This window comes from Coregonus clupeaformis, unplaced genomic scaffold (genome assembly GCF_020615455.1).
Source record: "Coregonus clupeaformis isolate EN_2021a unplaced genomic scaffold, ASM2061545v1 scaf5998, whole genome shotgun sequence".
In the NCBI taxonomy this organism is placed as follows: domain Eukaryota; kingdom Metazoa; phylum Chordata; class Actinopteri; order Salmoniformes; family Salmonidae; genus Coregonus; species Coregonus clupeaformis.
Window position 1 is genome coordinate 1 of NW_025539452.1, and position 12,906 is coordinate 12,906.

The 12,906-nt window shown below is 42.9% G+C and overlaps 1 protein-coding gene across 1 annotated transcript; it reads right to left on the minus strand.

Annotated features, from left to right (window-relative positions):
* Positions 1–7,489: 7,489 nt before the first annotated feature.
* On the minus strand, positions 7,490–11,954 carry LOC121566595 (BMP-binding endothelial regulator protein-like; the record flags this gene model as incomplete). The annotated part of the gene is made up of 5 exons (XM_041876574.2): positions 7,490–8,724; positions 8,863–8,993; positions 10,850–11,186; positions 11,309–11,665; positions 11,909–11,954. Coding segments are annotated over 5 exons (1,053 nt in total), but the record flags the coding sequence as incomplete, so codon positions are not given.
* Positions 11,955–12,906: the final 952 nt, after the last annotated feature.

A 12,906-nucleotide genomic window follows, 5' to 3' on the forward strand; every position in this document is an offset into this window, starting at 1 on the left:
GGGTGTCAACGTCGGCCCGCGGGCCGGATCAGGCCCGCAAACGGGTTTAATCCGGCCCGCGAGATGATTTTGAAAGAAAAAAATAATATATATATATATATATATTTTTTTTTATCATTAAAATAAACTGCTGTTCCAATTGCGTCCACTGGATGGCGCAATAGCAATTGTGTTTAGCAAGCAAACTGTTTATACCGGGGCAGAGCAAGTAGGTCAAGCACGTGCAGCCAATGAGCTACTTTGTTTTGCCCGCGATATTTATTACGGCTTCTTCTTTTAACATTATGTGCTTTGGCACCCTCATTGCCCCAATATGTCTCTGTCAAAAAAGAGAAAAGTGGATACAGAGTGCAGAGTGTTCCAAGAAAAATGGTCATCCTATTTAATCACGGAATTGAATGGGAAAGCTGTATGTTTGGTGTGTTCAGAGCATGTTGCAGTGCTGAAAGAATATAACCTTCGTCGCCACTATGTGAGTCTTCATGCACGACAAATATGACAACTTTCAAGGACAGCGGAGATGAGAGAAGGTGAATGAACTGTTGGCGGGTCTGAAGAAACAGCAGTCTGTGTTTACTCACAGCCGAGACATTAGTGACGCTGCAGTGAAAGCTAGCTACCTCATTGCTAATGAAATCGCAGTGGCTTCAAAACCATTTAGTGAGGGTGAATTTGTAAAAACATGCATGATGAAGGCAGCGGAGATTGTGTGCCCTGAAAAGCGGCAGGCTTTTGCAAATATCAGCCTGACAAGAAACACAGTTGCAGACAGGATTTCCGATCTTTCAGTGGATTTGGACAGCCAGTTGAAGCAAAAAGTAAAGTCATTTATTGCGTTTTTCGGTTGCAATTGATGAAAGCACGGACATTACAGATGTTGCACAACTGGCCATTTTTTCATCCGCGGAGTTGATGACACATTGACCGTCACCCGAGGAGTTCGTGGAGTTGGTGCCGATGACAGATACAACGACAGCAGCTGATATTTTTACCGCGCACTCGTGGCGCGCTGGACAGGGTCGGAGTGGACTGGTCCCGCGCTGTCAGCCTGGCTACAGATGGTGCGCCCTCAATGATCGGGAAAAAAGCAGGCGTTGTGACAAAGTTCAGAGAGAAAGTGCAATCTGCAAATGGAGGACGTGATTTTTTTTACTTTTCACTGTATTTTGCACCAGGAGGCTTTGTGTTGCAAGTCATTAAAGATGGATAACGTCATGAAGGTGGTCATCCAAACTGTTAATTTCATCTGATCCAGAAGCCCTGAATCACCGTCAGTTTGACAGCCTTCTCAGAGAGAAAGACCACATCTATGGCCTGCCATACCACACTGAGGTAAGATGGTTAAGCCGAGGTGCTGTGCTGAGGCATTTCTTTGATTTACGAGAAGAAATTGAACAGTTCATGGAAGAAAAGGGCAAACCAGTGTTAGAATTTCATTCCGCAGAATGGATGCCGGACCTTGCATTTATGGTGGATGTTACAGAGCACCTGAATAACTTGAACAAACAGCTGCAAGGGCGCAACAAAGTTGTCACGCGGTATTATGACAGCATAAGTTCTTTCAAGTTGAAGCTGTCATTGTGGGAGACGCAACTTGCCGGTGGTGATGCAGCTCACTTCCCCTGTCTGAAAAATGTGTGTGTGACCCATTTTTATGTTGATGTGCTATTGTTTTAAATTGTTTTTATTTTATTTGTATATTTAACCTATTCTTGACTCTGTGGTTCTTGCACTTGTTTGGGGAACAGGATTTCATTATTTTTATCTACATTTCTGCCTGAAAATGACACCCTGATATAGTTCTGTGATCTGTGATATACTTCTGTGAATCACTGAGGCATTGTGTGTTTGTGTGTTCTTTGTCCTCAGAACTTTCAAATAACTTGAGGTGTTTTATGATTAATAGTGATGTTGTGCTTTTGGACACACTGTCCTCAGGCTCCAGCTTTATGTTTATATGTTTTTATGTTGATGTGCTATTGTTTTTAATTGATTTTATTTTATTTGTATATTTAACCTATTCTTGACTCTGTGGTTTTTGCACTTGTTTTGGGAACAGGATTTCATTATTTTTATCTACATTTCTGCCTGAGAAATGACACCCTGATATAGTTCTGTGATCTGTGAAACAGTTCTGTTAATCACTGAGGCATTGTGTGTTTGTGTGTTCTTTTTCTTTAGAATTTTCAAATAAACTTGATGTGTTTTATGATTAATAGTGATGTTGTGCTTGTACTATTTTGGACACACTGTCCTCAGGCTCCAGCTTTATGTTGTATGTTGATCGTATTAAAACAAAGAAAACAATCTGAAGTTGTTGTTTTTAAGTTATATATACCATGATTTTTCCGGTCCGGCCCACTTGGGAATAGATTTTCCTCCATGTGGCCCCTGAGCTAAAACGAGTTTGACACCCCTGCTCTATATCATGTGCCCTATAACAAAACAATCCCAAGTCCAAAAGTCATAACAAATCGATAAAAAGGGTTAAAACAAATATCTTGTTGTGTTCTCCATAGAGATGTGACATTGTGGCGTATCCCTGCCATAGTATCCCACTGGGCACATCACGTCATTTCAACGTGGAAATTTGGGTAATATTTGGTTGAGACATTGATCAATGAGCTTTCAACCTTTATTCACCCACTCAAAGAGACAGACAGAAGTTTGTTGAATTTCCATTGTGTTATCACTATGCTTTCAACCATTTAAAAGCACAACAAAGTTAAATGGTAATACAATGTCAGATATTTTGTATTTATACGACTATTTGTGTTATCACTGTGCATAATCTAATAGCACGACCAAATGACCTGGATTGCAGTTGAAATTACATTAAAAACACAAAGTGCAAGTGATCAATGGTGTTCGACATTCTGCGCAGATTATTATAGCAATTGTGAAAATCTCCACAGACCTGCGGTGTTTGCATGCTATCTTGGGCATGCACGCTTTCTATTATTACTTAAGAAGACATGTATAGTTACTGTAGGCTAGCCTCAAACTGTGGCCATGGTATCACGACTTCCGCGGAGGCTGACTCCCCTCCATGTTCGGGCAGGTTTCGGCGTTCGTCGTCACGGGTTTACTAGCTACTGCCGATCCCATTCTCATAGGTCCACTTGTCTTGTCAATCACACACACCTGGTGCTCATCACCCTAATTAGTATGTGTATACGTGTTCCCTCTGTTCCCCTTGTCTGTGTGAGCAGGGGCGGCCTGTTCAATAGGGCGATATGGGCGACGCACTGCCAAACGGGAAAAGGAAGGGATTTTTTGTCTAATCAATTATATCAAGGCAACAGTAGTTATCAGTGTTGTAATCTAGACGTCTAATCTGCCACAGTGCCACTAAATGTCCAATCATGCTAAAGTCGTGCTTCAAATGGCCACCCCCCCTTTTGGGGCGATTTCAATCAGGTTGAAAATCGCCCAGAAGTCTGTCATAGACTCCCATGTAAAATCTATTTTTTTTTCAAATTTCAAAGCTTTCAATACAATCTCTATGGGTGTCTGAGGGCTTGCACTTACGCGCTTTCGTCATACGTAACGTAACCATGAACGTAACTAAGAAAAGAGCGGGTATGCAACTCGATTGTGTCTTTGAAAGAAGTTCCTTTTTGTCGGCGAACAAATGAAGATAAATTGGCAACGAAACAATTAGGACCTCCCAGACCAAATTTAATAATTCAACAGGTTTCTACTAAAGGCGGAAAGTCCTACACCCGAGGATTTTCCAAAAATTGGTACTGAACGGAAAAATAACATTGCCACTCAACTGGATGAGGGATACAGGCTAGCTGTCCGCCGCCACAACGATGAGGTTAGTGTTGATAATCACAAGTTTACTGGAGAACTGAGACCAAGTAGAGACTTTGGACAGGGTGGATATGGTATAATAAAGGCAGTTTATTCAGAGGTAAAGATATCTGGAATCGCGTGCACGGACCCGTTCGTCAAACTCTTAGGGAGCTATACATTAAGCCCCATTACTTACCATATCAGATAAGAGAAATTGCTGCAGCTACATATATTTTACATCCTGGCCCTACATAGTTCACTATTTGCATCACTTACCAAAATATTACATGTGGTCATATATGCTTGGAAAGTGGAGATGCCATAGAACGTCAAAAAAGTAAACATTGCTGGAGACACATTGCCGTTTTGGAGAAGACATCGCGTTTGCTAGCGAAGAGATTTGTTGTGGCAAATTAACTTGGGCTGGGAATTGCCAGGAACCTCACGATAAGATATATGCATTGCGAGTCTCATGATTCTATACGTATTGCGATTCGATACTGTGATTTTATTGCGCACCATATGTCTGTTGCAGAGGGATCAGAAAGCCATGAGAACGAGTTTTGATCAGTCATGGAAATAAAAGTGCTGAAAACAAATTGGCTCCCAATGTGAAAAGATTGAGAACAAGCTATGAAGGAACAATAATGGTGTTTTGGTGCAGGTACAGCCAACTAGCGCTAAAATATTGCGATATTGTCAATACAGTATATCGTAAAGTATCACTATGTAACTCGATTTCTTTCACCCCAATCCCTCAAATTAACGGTAAATAACTGAATTGTTTGCCCCACATTTAGCTAAGATGATTAGCTAGCCAGCTAAAATGTTTTATTTAGTTAGCAGTCGCATCTACAATAGTTTACTGTCAATAACATGTCTCCAAAAATGACGTGGTGTCTCCAATTGTGTTGACATTTTACAATTGCGATGCGCATCCATGAGTATCCACTTTCTGTAGCTCAGCTGGTAGAGCACGGCGCTTGTAACGCCAAGGTAGTGGGTTCGATCCCCGGGACCACCCATACACAAAAATGTATGCACGCATGACTGTAAGTCGCTTTGGATAAAAGCGTCTGCTAAATGGCATATATTATTATTATTATTATTATTATCTGAAGAGAGCCCCGAAACATTGTGTGCTGACATTTTATGCAATAAATGAAGTAGGTTGAATCTAGTAGTTCTGATCTTCTGATTGGTCCTGATGAGTTGGGCGAGGTCCCCTCCAGGCTACTGTCACTGTTGCATTGGCTCTGAGTCGGGTTCTCTGTCTTCAAATGTTCAGCCTAAGAGAGGGGATTTTTGTGTGTGTGTGTGTGTGTGTGTGTGTGTTTAACAGTGATGATGTGTGTGTGTGTGTGTTTGTGTGTGTGTGTGTGTGTGTGTCCTCAGAGCAAGAACTCGTGAGTTGGAAGAACTGAGAGGCCTATGGCGTGGGTGTTGTCCTTGGCCACCTGCTGACAAGGCTGACAAGATAGGACCCTTTTGTCCATTGTTATTGGATAGGAACAGAACTTATAACCAGCTCCTGACCTAAATAGATCTTAGCACAACATTTTACTCAACATATCATATTCCATATTCACTATAACAAATATATTTACTATGACATTAGCAAGAACCGCCACATCCTCAGCCGGCTAATCCAGTGTGTGAAGTTTTGCGGAGTGTTTGAGTTAGCTTTGCGAGGCAAAGATGAAACTGAGGGCTCCACCAACCCTGGTAAGCCAACACTTTTGAGATCAGTCAATAAATGCTTCTGGTATTGACTTATATGCTGCCCCTGTCTTCATGTTGTTGCTGGACATATCTTTTTTAAAATGTGTGTAGGTCACCTAAATCATCAGAAAAATTGCCCCCCCTGAGAATTTTTTCAGGAGCCGCCACTGTGTGTGAGTGATTGCTTCATTGTGAGAGCGAGTAGCTCGGTTACTCTTCCATTTGTTATTGCCAAGGTGGAATATTTCCCTTGTGATAGTTTCGTATTGACGCTGGGTGCGTTTTATTTATGTAAACGGAATAAACTCTGGACTTCGGTGTTTTACCTCCTGCGCCTGACTCCTTCATTCACACCTCATCACACATGGATGTGTGTTACTCATTTTAAGGTTGAATAAATACTGTTACATTAGTTTGTAAGATAGCCTTAACTTTAGGCTATTTACTGTATTCCAAAAGGCAACCAAATATAAACTTTTTAAAGGATATCTAATGCTTGGATGGTTTCATCTGAGCCACTTGCTTAATCCTATTCTTTAACTTTTATTTTTGGTTTAGTTGGAGACGTGAATCCAACATATCATTTGTTAACTTGTCGACAAGTTAATAGGCTATTTACTGTATTGCAAAAGTTATATTGAATTGTGATTGGTTGTCAACACAACCAAATATCAACATTTTAAGGAGATGTATCTTTTGTGCCACTGACTTAGTATGGCTTTAATTCCAGTTTGTCTACAAATTAATTATTGATATGTTGGATTCATGTCTCCATCTCAACCAATAATCAAAATGAAAGAATAGGATCAAATCAAAGTTGAAGTGCATTTAAGGTTCGATGTGATTAGTCCTATTCTTTAACTTTTTTGGTTGAGATGGAGACCTGAATCCAACATATCAATTAATTTGTAGACAAACTGGAATTTAAGTCAGTGGAACAGATGGAACTATCCAATCCGAAGATACATCTCCTTCAAATGTTGATATTTTGTTGCATTGACAACCAAACACAATTCAATATCCAGTTTGTCTACAAATTAATAATTGATATGTTGGATTTGCGTCTCCATCTCAACCAAAAAACTAAGTTAAAGAATAGGACTAAATCTAATCAAACTTTAAATGCACTTTACATAAACTTTGATTTGATTTAGTCCTATTCTTTAACTTAGTCCTATTCTATCTAGTCCTATTATAGTCAGTGACAAATATCAAAGCTAAGCAGGGCTGGGCTTGGTTAAAACCCTGGATGGGAGGCCAAATGAATAGCTGTATATAGATCAACTCTCCAATAGGAGGTGCTGCCCAGCCTATAGTTTTTTTTCCTGATAGTGGATATGTCGTTGAATATCTGACGTTGTTTCAAAGGTACAAATTCAACATATTTTATACAAGGTTTGTCTATGTTGAAAATTGGTTACATTGATGACATAATCCTGTGGTTGAAATTCCACCCTCAAAATAAGTTTACATTGATTACTTTTTTCAAATCCAATGTATTTTCCACATAGATTCCATGTCACAATACATTGACAAATTTACATTGAAACAACGTTGATTCAACCAGTGTGTGTTCATAAGGTGCTTAAATGGTATTTAACTGGTGCTGTTGTGTGTCTGGGACATCAGTCAATCAATGGGTATATAAATGTTAAATAATGTTTTGTTTTCACAGCAGTTTGATTCATGTACTTGGAACGCTAATGCTATTTCCAATGTGTGTCTCTCTGGCATCCAGTGTTATTTCTGACCCATACTGTTACTGTCCCAGTACAACCTCTCTTGACACATTTATCGAGGTGGTTGACTTCTTGCGTTTATCTCTAGTTTTTTAGCTTTGAGGTGTATTAAAGTGTGCACATGTATTTAAATTGAATAGATGCTTTCTGTAATGTAAATGGAATTAACTTTTTATGTGTTGACCTCACATCAGTCAACCAAAATAAAGGAAGAAAACTGTCAGAGATGAGTTTCATGAAAATTATATATTGCTGGTCTTAAATAATAACTTACAAAGTCAAGTGAAATGTACGTCTCGAGGAACACCTTCAGTTTGAGAATCAACACACAACAACCTGTACACACTGAGCATTTAAAAATACAGTACGTTTCTTCCCTGCGATGGTGCAACAACCAAGTCACATTTGGGCGTTTCTCTTCAAACAAGACACAATTATACAAACTAAACAACAAATACATAAATAGCTTTTTTCCCTTTAAATCATTTATAGCGAAATTAGATTTACGAATCTGGCTCTTGCTACAACATATAATTTGATCGATATATAAATTAACAATATCAACAACAAACAAATAACAATAATAATAATACAAAATGCTATCTGTTTTTATACAAATCTTGTTAGTTTACAGTATAAAAGAATCCTATGCAAGTGAGACCTGGGGGTTGTTCAATATATTCATCGTAGAGCTTATCCCTTATGCTGGCAGGGTGAAAATGCTTGTTCAAGATGCATTGGTTGGTTTCCTGGTTTTGAATGTCTGTGTGCTGCAACAAAGTGAAACACTGAGGCCATATTGGCTCAACAGAGAGCCAGCCCCACCCTTTTCCTGAGGGTCCATAGCAGTCTGGATGGATGTCCCTTGAGTGTCCAGAAGCATAGCCACAAAGGCTTTCCCAAAGGGCCTCCTCCCCTTTATCTAGAAGGGTGATGGTTCCCTCCAGATACCTATCCCATTTTAAGGACAACATGGGCGCCATCCTGTGGAAACACAAAGGTATTGCTGGACGAGTAAGAGCAGCAGATAGTGGAGCTTTAAACCCCAGTCCGTGATGGCCGGTATCTATCTCTCTCAGAGTGGACGAGGTCTCTAGCTGACCCACCTGTCTTCTGAGATTCCCTTCAGTCCATCGTTGCCTGTCTGTTCATCCATCCATCACCCAACACTCACCCCCCATGTTCCCCCCACTCCTCACTCCCCCAGGTATGAACCCTGAGTGCCAGGCAGTGTTGGTTGTTTGGCCCTCTCTCTGCCCCCTTCCCCTGGGACACTAGGGTCACCGGCCAGGGCAGGCTGTGGGCTTGATGCAGCGGCCCTGGAACAGCACCAGGTTGGCTGGGCAGTGGCAGCCAGCCACGCAGGGCTTGTGGCAAGGCCCGATCTCGTTCCAGTTGTCACAGGTCTTGGTGCAGCCTGGGCCACAGGTGTCATACACCGCTCCGTGTTTACACTGGGTGGCTGAGAAGGTGGGAGGGAGAAGATGGGGTTGGTTTGACAGAACTGCATTAATGGATTTCAGAGATACATTCTGTTGAGCAAATTGAATGTGGGGGGAGTCCCCTGTTCCATGAAGTTTAGTGATGTGCTGTCACTCACCCATGCAGGCAGCCTCTGGCTTCCAGTGGACGGGGGCTCCCTCCCTCTCACAGGCCCGGCTGTAGGCAATGAAGGACTCACAGTAACAGTTCTTATGCACCGGACACTCACACATGTCTGTTACACAGGACCTAGAGAGAGAGAGAGATAAGAAAATTAAATTAAATTAAATGGACTGGATTAAATGTATCTCCATACTAAGAGGGTTCCATGTTCGATACAACACTGGACATTCTATGCACATCGGAGATAATACAATATCACGTTTGATACAGTGGGGAAAAAAAGTATTTAGTCAGCCACCAATTGTGCAAGTTCTCCCACTTAAAAAGATGAGAGAGGCCTGTCATTTTCATCATAGGTACACGTCAACTATGACAGACAAATTGAGAAAAAATAATCCAGAAAATCACATTGTAGGATTTTTAATGAATTTATTTGCAAATTATGGTGGAAAATAAGTATTTGGTCACCTACAAACAAGCAAGATTTCTGGCTCTCACAGACCTGTAACTTCTTCTTTAAGAGGCTCCTCTGTCCTCCACTCGTTACCTGTATTAATGGCACCTGTTTGAACTTGTTATCAGTATAAAAGACACCTGTCCACAACCTCAAACAGTCACACTCCAAACTCCACTATGGTCAAGACCAAAGAGCTGTCAAAGGACACCAGAAACAAAATTGTAGACCTGCACCAGGCTGGGAAGACTGAATCTGCAATAGGTAAGCAGCTTGGTTTGAAGAAATCAACTGTGGGAGCAATTATTAGGAAATGGAAGACATACAAGACCACTGATAATCTCCCTCGATCTGGGGCTCCACGCAAGATCTCACCCCGTGGGGTCAAAATGATCACAAGAACGGTGAGCAAAAATCCCAGAACCACACGGGGGGACCTAGTGAATGACCTGCAGAGAGCTGGGACCAAAGTAACAAAGCCTACCATCAGTAACACACTACTCCGCCAGGGACTCAAATCCTGCATTGCCAGACGTGTCCCCTTGCTTAAGCCAGTACATGTCCAGGCCCGTCTGAAGTTTGCTAGAGTGCATTTGGATGATCCAGAAGAGGATTGGGGAGAATGTCATATAGTCAGAGGAAACCAAAATATAACTTTTGGTAAAAACTCAACTCATCTTGTTTGGAGGACAAAGAATGCTGAGTTGCATTCAAAGAACACCATACCTACTGTGAAGCATGGGGGGTGGAAACATCATGCTTTGGGGCTGTTTTTCTGCAAAGGGACCAGGGACGACTGATCCGTATAAAGGAAAGAATGAATGGGGCCATGTATCGTGAGATTTTGAGTGAAAACCTCCTTCCATCAGCAAGGGCATTGAAGATGAAACGTGGCTGGGTCTTTCAGCATGACAATGATCCCAAACACACCGCCTGGGCAACGAAGGAGTGGCTTCGTAAGAAGCATTTCAAGGTCCTGGAGTGGCCTAGCCAGTCTCCAGATCTCAACCCCATAGAAAATCTTTGGAGGGAGTTGAAAGTCTGTGTTGCCCAGCGACAGCCCCAAAACATCACTGCTCTAGAGGAGATCTGCATGGAGGAATGGGCCAAAAATACCAGCAACAGTGTGTGAAAACCTTGTGAAGACTTACAGAAAACGTTTGACCTGTGTCATTGCCAACAAAGGGTATATAACAAAGTATTGAGAAACTTTTGTTATTGACCAAATACTTATTTTCCACCATAATTTGCAAATAAATTCATAAAAAATCCTACAATGTGATTTTCTGGATTTTTTTTCTTCATTTTGTCTGTCATAGTTGACGTGTACCTATGATGAAAATTACAGGCCTCTCTCATTTTTATAAGTGGGAGAACTTGCACAATTGGTGGCTGACTAAATACTTTTTTTCCCCACTGTATATGAATAACATGTCACAAGAGCGTTGGAAATGTTGCAGATTCTAGCACAAATCCCATTACAAATGATGCTCCCCAATGTTCCTGAGACACCCCAAGCACCACTGACCTGTAGAAGGAGGCAAAGTCCACCACCCGGTGACACTTTTGGAACTCCCAGGACTTGAGCTTCTGACACTCCCTGTGGGCGCGGAACTTCACCTTTACACTGCCGGGACAGAGGTACGAGGTGGGCCTCCTGAGGGGCTGTGCACAAACCTCGTTCCCGTCCACGCGCCACGACTCGGCAAACTCATCCACGACGAACTTGAAGAGGCCGTCGCTGCCCATGGTGTCATCCCGCTTGTGTCCATTGTAGTTCCCACAGAGGCCACAGAGACGACCGCGCAGGTGAGGAGCAGCCACCACCTCCACGAAGCTGTCCCCATCCCACGTGATCTCCAGACCTGATGGAGGGGGAGGAGGGAGAAAGAAAGAGAGAGACAAAGTTATGCTTCAAAAAGGAGCTACAGTGTGCTTTAGCAGTGTTCTTTGGGTTCCAATTAAGTTAACATGCAGCCCGTCTAACCTGCGATGGTGGTGAGTTTAAGCAGGTATCCATCCAGGTCGATGTGGACCCCAGGGCCATGGTAGGGCAGGGCGATGCGTGTGCCGTTCCTCCTCACCGTCAGGTGCTGGTGCAGGCTGAGACTCAGCCCTCCTATCCTCAGCTCCACTGACTGAGTCCAGGAGTAGGAGCGGGTTCGCCTCGCATCGTTCCTCACCAGAACCGTGAAGCCAGAGTCGGCATGGTTTCCACCCCCGCCAGAGGGGATGCCACCACAGTCTCGAGTCAGAACATACTGGCAGGTTCCCTGGAAGTTAAACGTGCGCCCGTCGAAGGTGTTGTAGTGGGGGTCGCCGAATACGGTACACACGCCTGGCTCTGGAAGGAGTGATAGGAGGGAGAGAGAGAGGCAGGGAAGGAGGAGAAAGAGGGAGTGTGTTTAATCATGGGCATCAATTTGATCCATCTAGATTTCCTGTATTTTGCATGAGAAATCTGCGAGTTGACTCAATTTCAATTTGAGAGAAGACCAAGAAAGAAACAACTGCCACAAAACTGCAAAATCCAACCCACAAAGGTGTGTGAGGACCCAGCAGAGGAAGAGGGGAGTCACTTACTCACTTTCAGTGCAAACCGGGCAGCAGCCTGTCCTGTTCAGGATCTTATTCTAGGAGAGACAGACAGACCGTTAGATACACAGACATAGAGAGAGATCAGTAGGCAGCCAGTCAGAGCGCAAGAGACAGACAGACAGTCAACTGGACACATTACATATTAATACCCACACACATAGACACAGACAAAACCAGTCAAACGTGGACAGCCAGACATTGATACAGACAATTGTTACTCTCTGCCTGGTGTGTGTGCAAGAGAGAGAGGGTGGGTGGAGGGTACGTTTCAACTTCCATCAGATGTGCACATTTGAGAACTCTATCCCCCTCAACCCCCACTTACCTTTGCCCCAGATCTGTTCTCTCTCCCAGATCCTCTCTCTCTCTCTCTCTCTCTCCCAGATCCTCCCACTCACTCTCACACACACACACACACACACACAGATCCCACCCGACCCTCATCACAGGGCACAAAGGGCGCTCCCTCTTTGAAGCTCTGCCTTTGAGAAATGGAGAGATTGGCTTTCAGGGTCTAAATATATGGAAGCTCTTCTTCACTGTCACTCAAACAAAGACCTGACTGGAGGCTGTATGTCTCCTATGGGACAGAGGGGCAGACACATGGGTGACTGCACTGTGACAATGTGACAGGTGAACGCTACATGACCACCGGGAAGGTATGATGAGTGGATGTTGTGATACTGTATGACAGGTGACCGCTATGTGACCGTATCTATATTGCAATTGACCGCTAGGTGACCGTGTCTCAGTTGGCTGTTATGTGACTATTACGACAGATGACCATGACCCAGTGACCAAGACACAAACACAGATGGCCGTTAGGAGATATACTACATGACTGTATAACAGGTGAACACTGTGTGACCACTAGGAATCCATGACAAAGGCAGCCATATGTGACTGTAATTTTACTGTCTGACTGATGACCGTATGACAGTTCATTATGCTACTATTTGACCATTATCTGCTCCATAACCATATGGG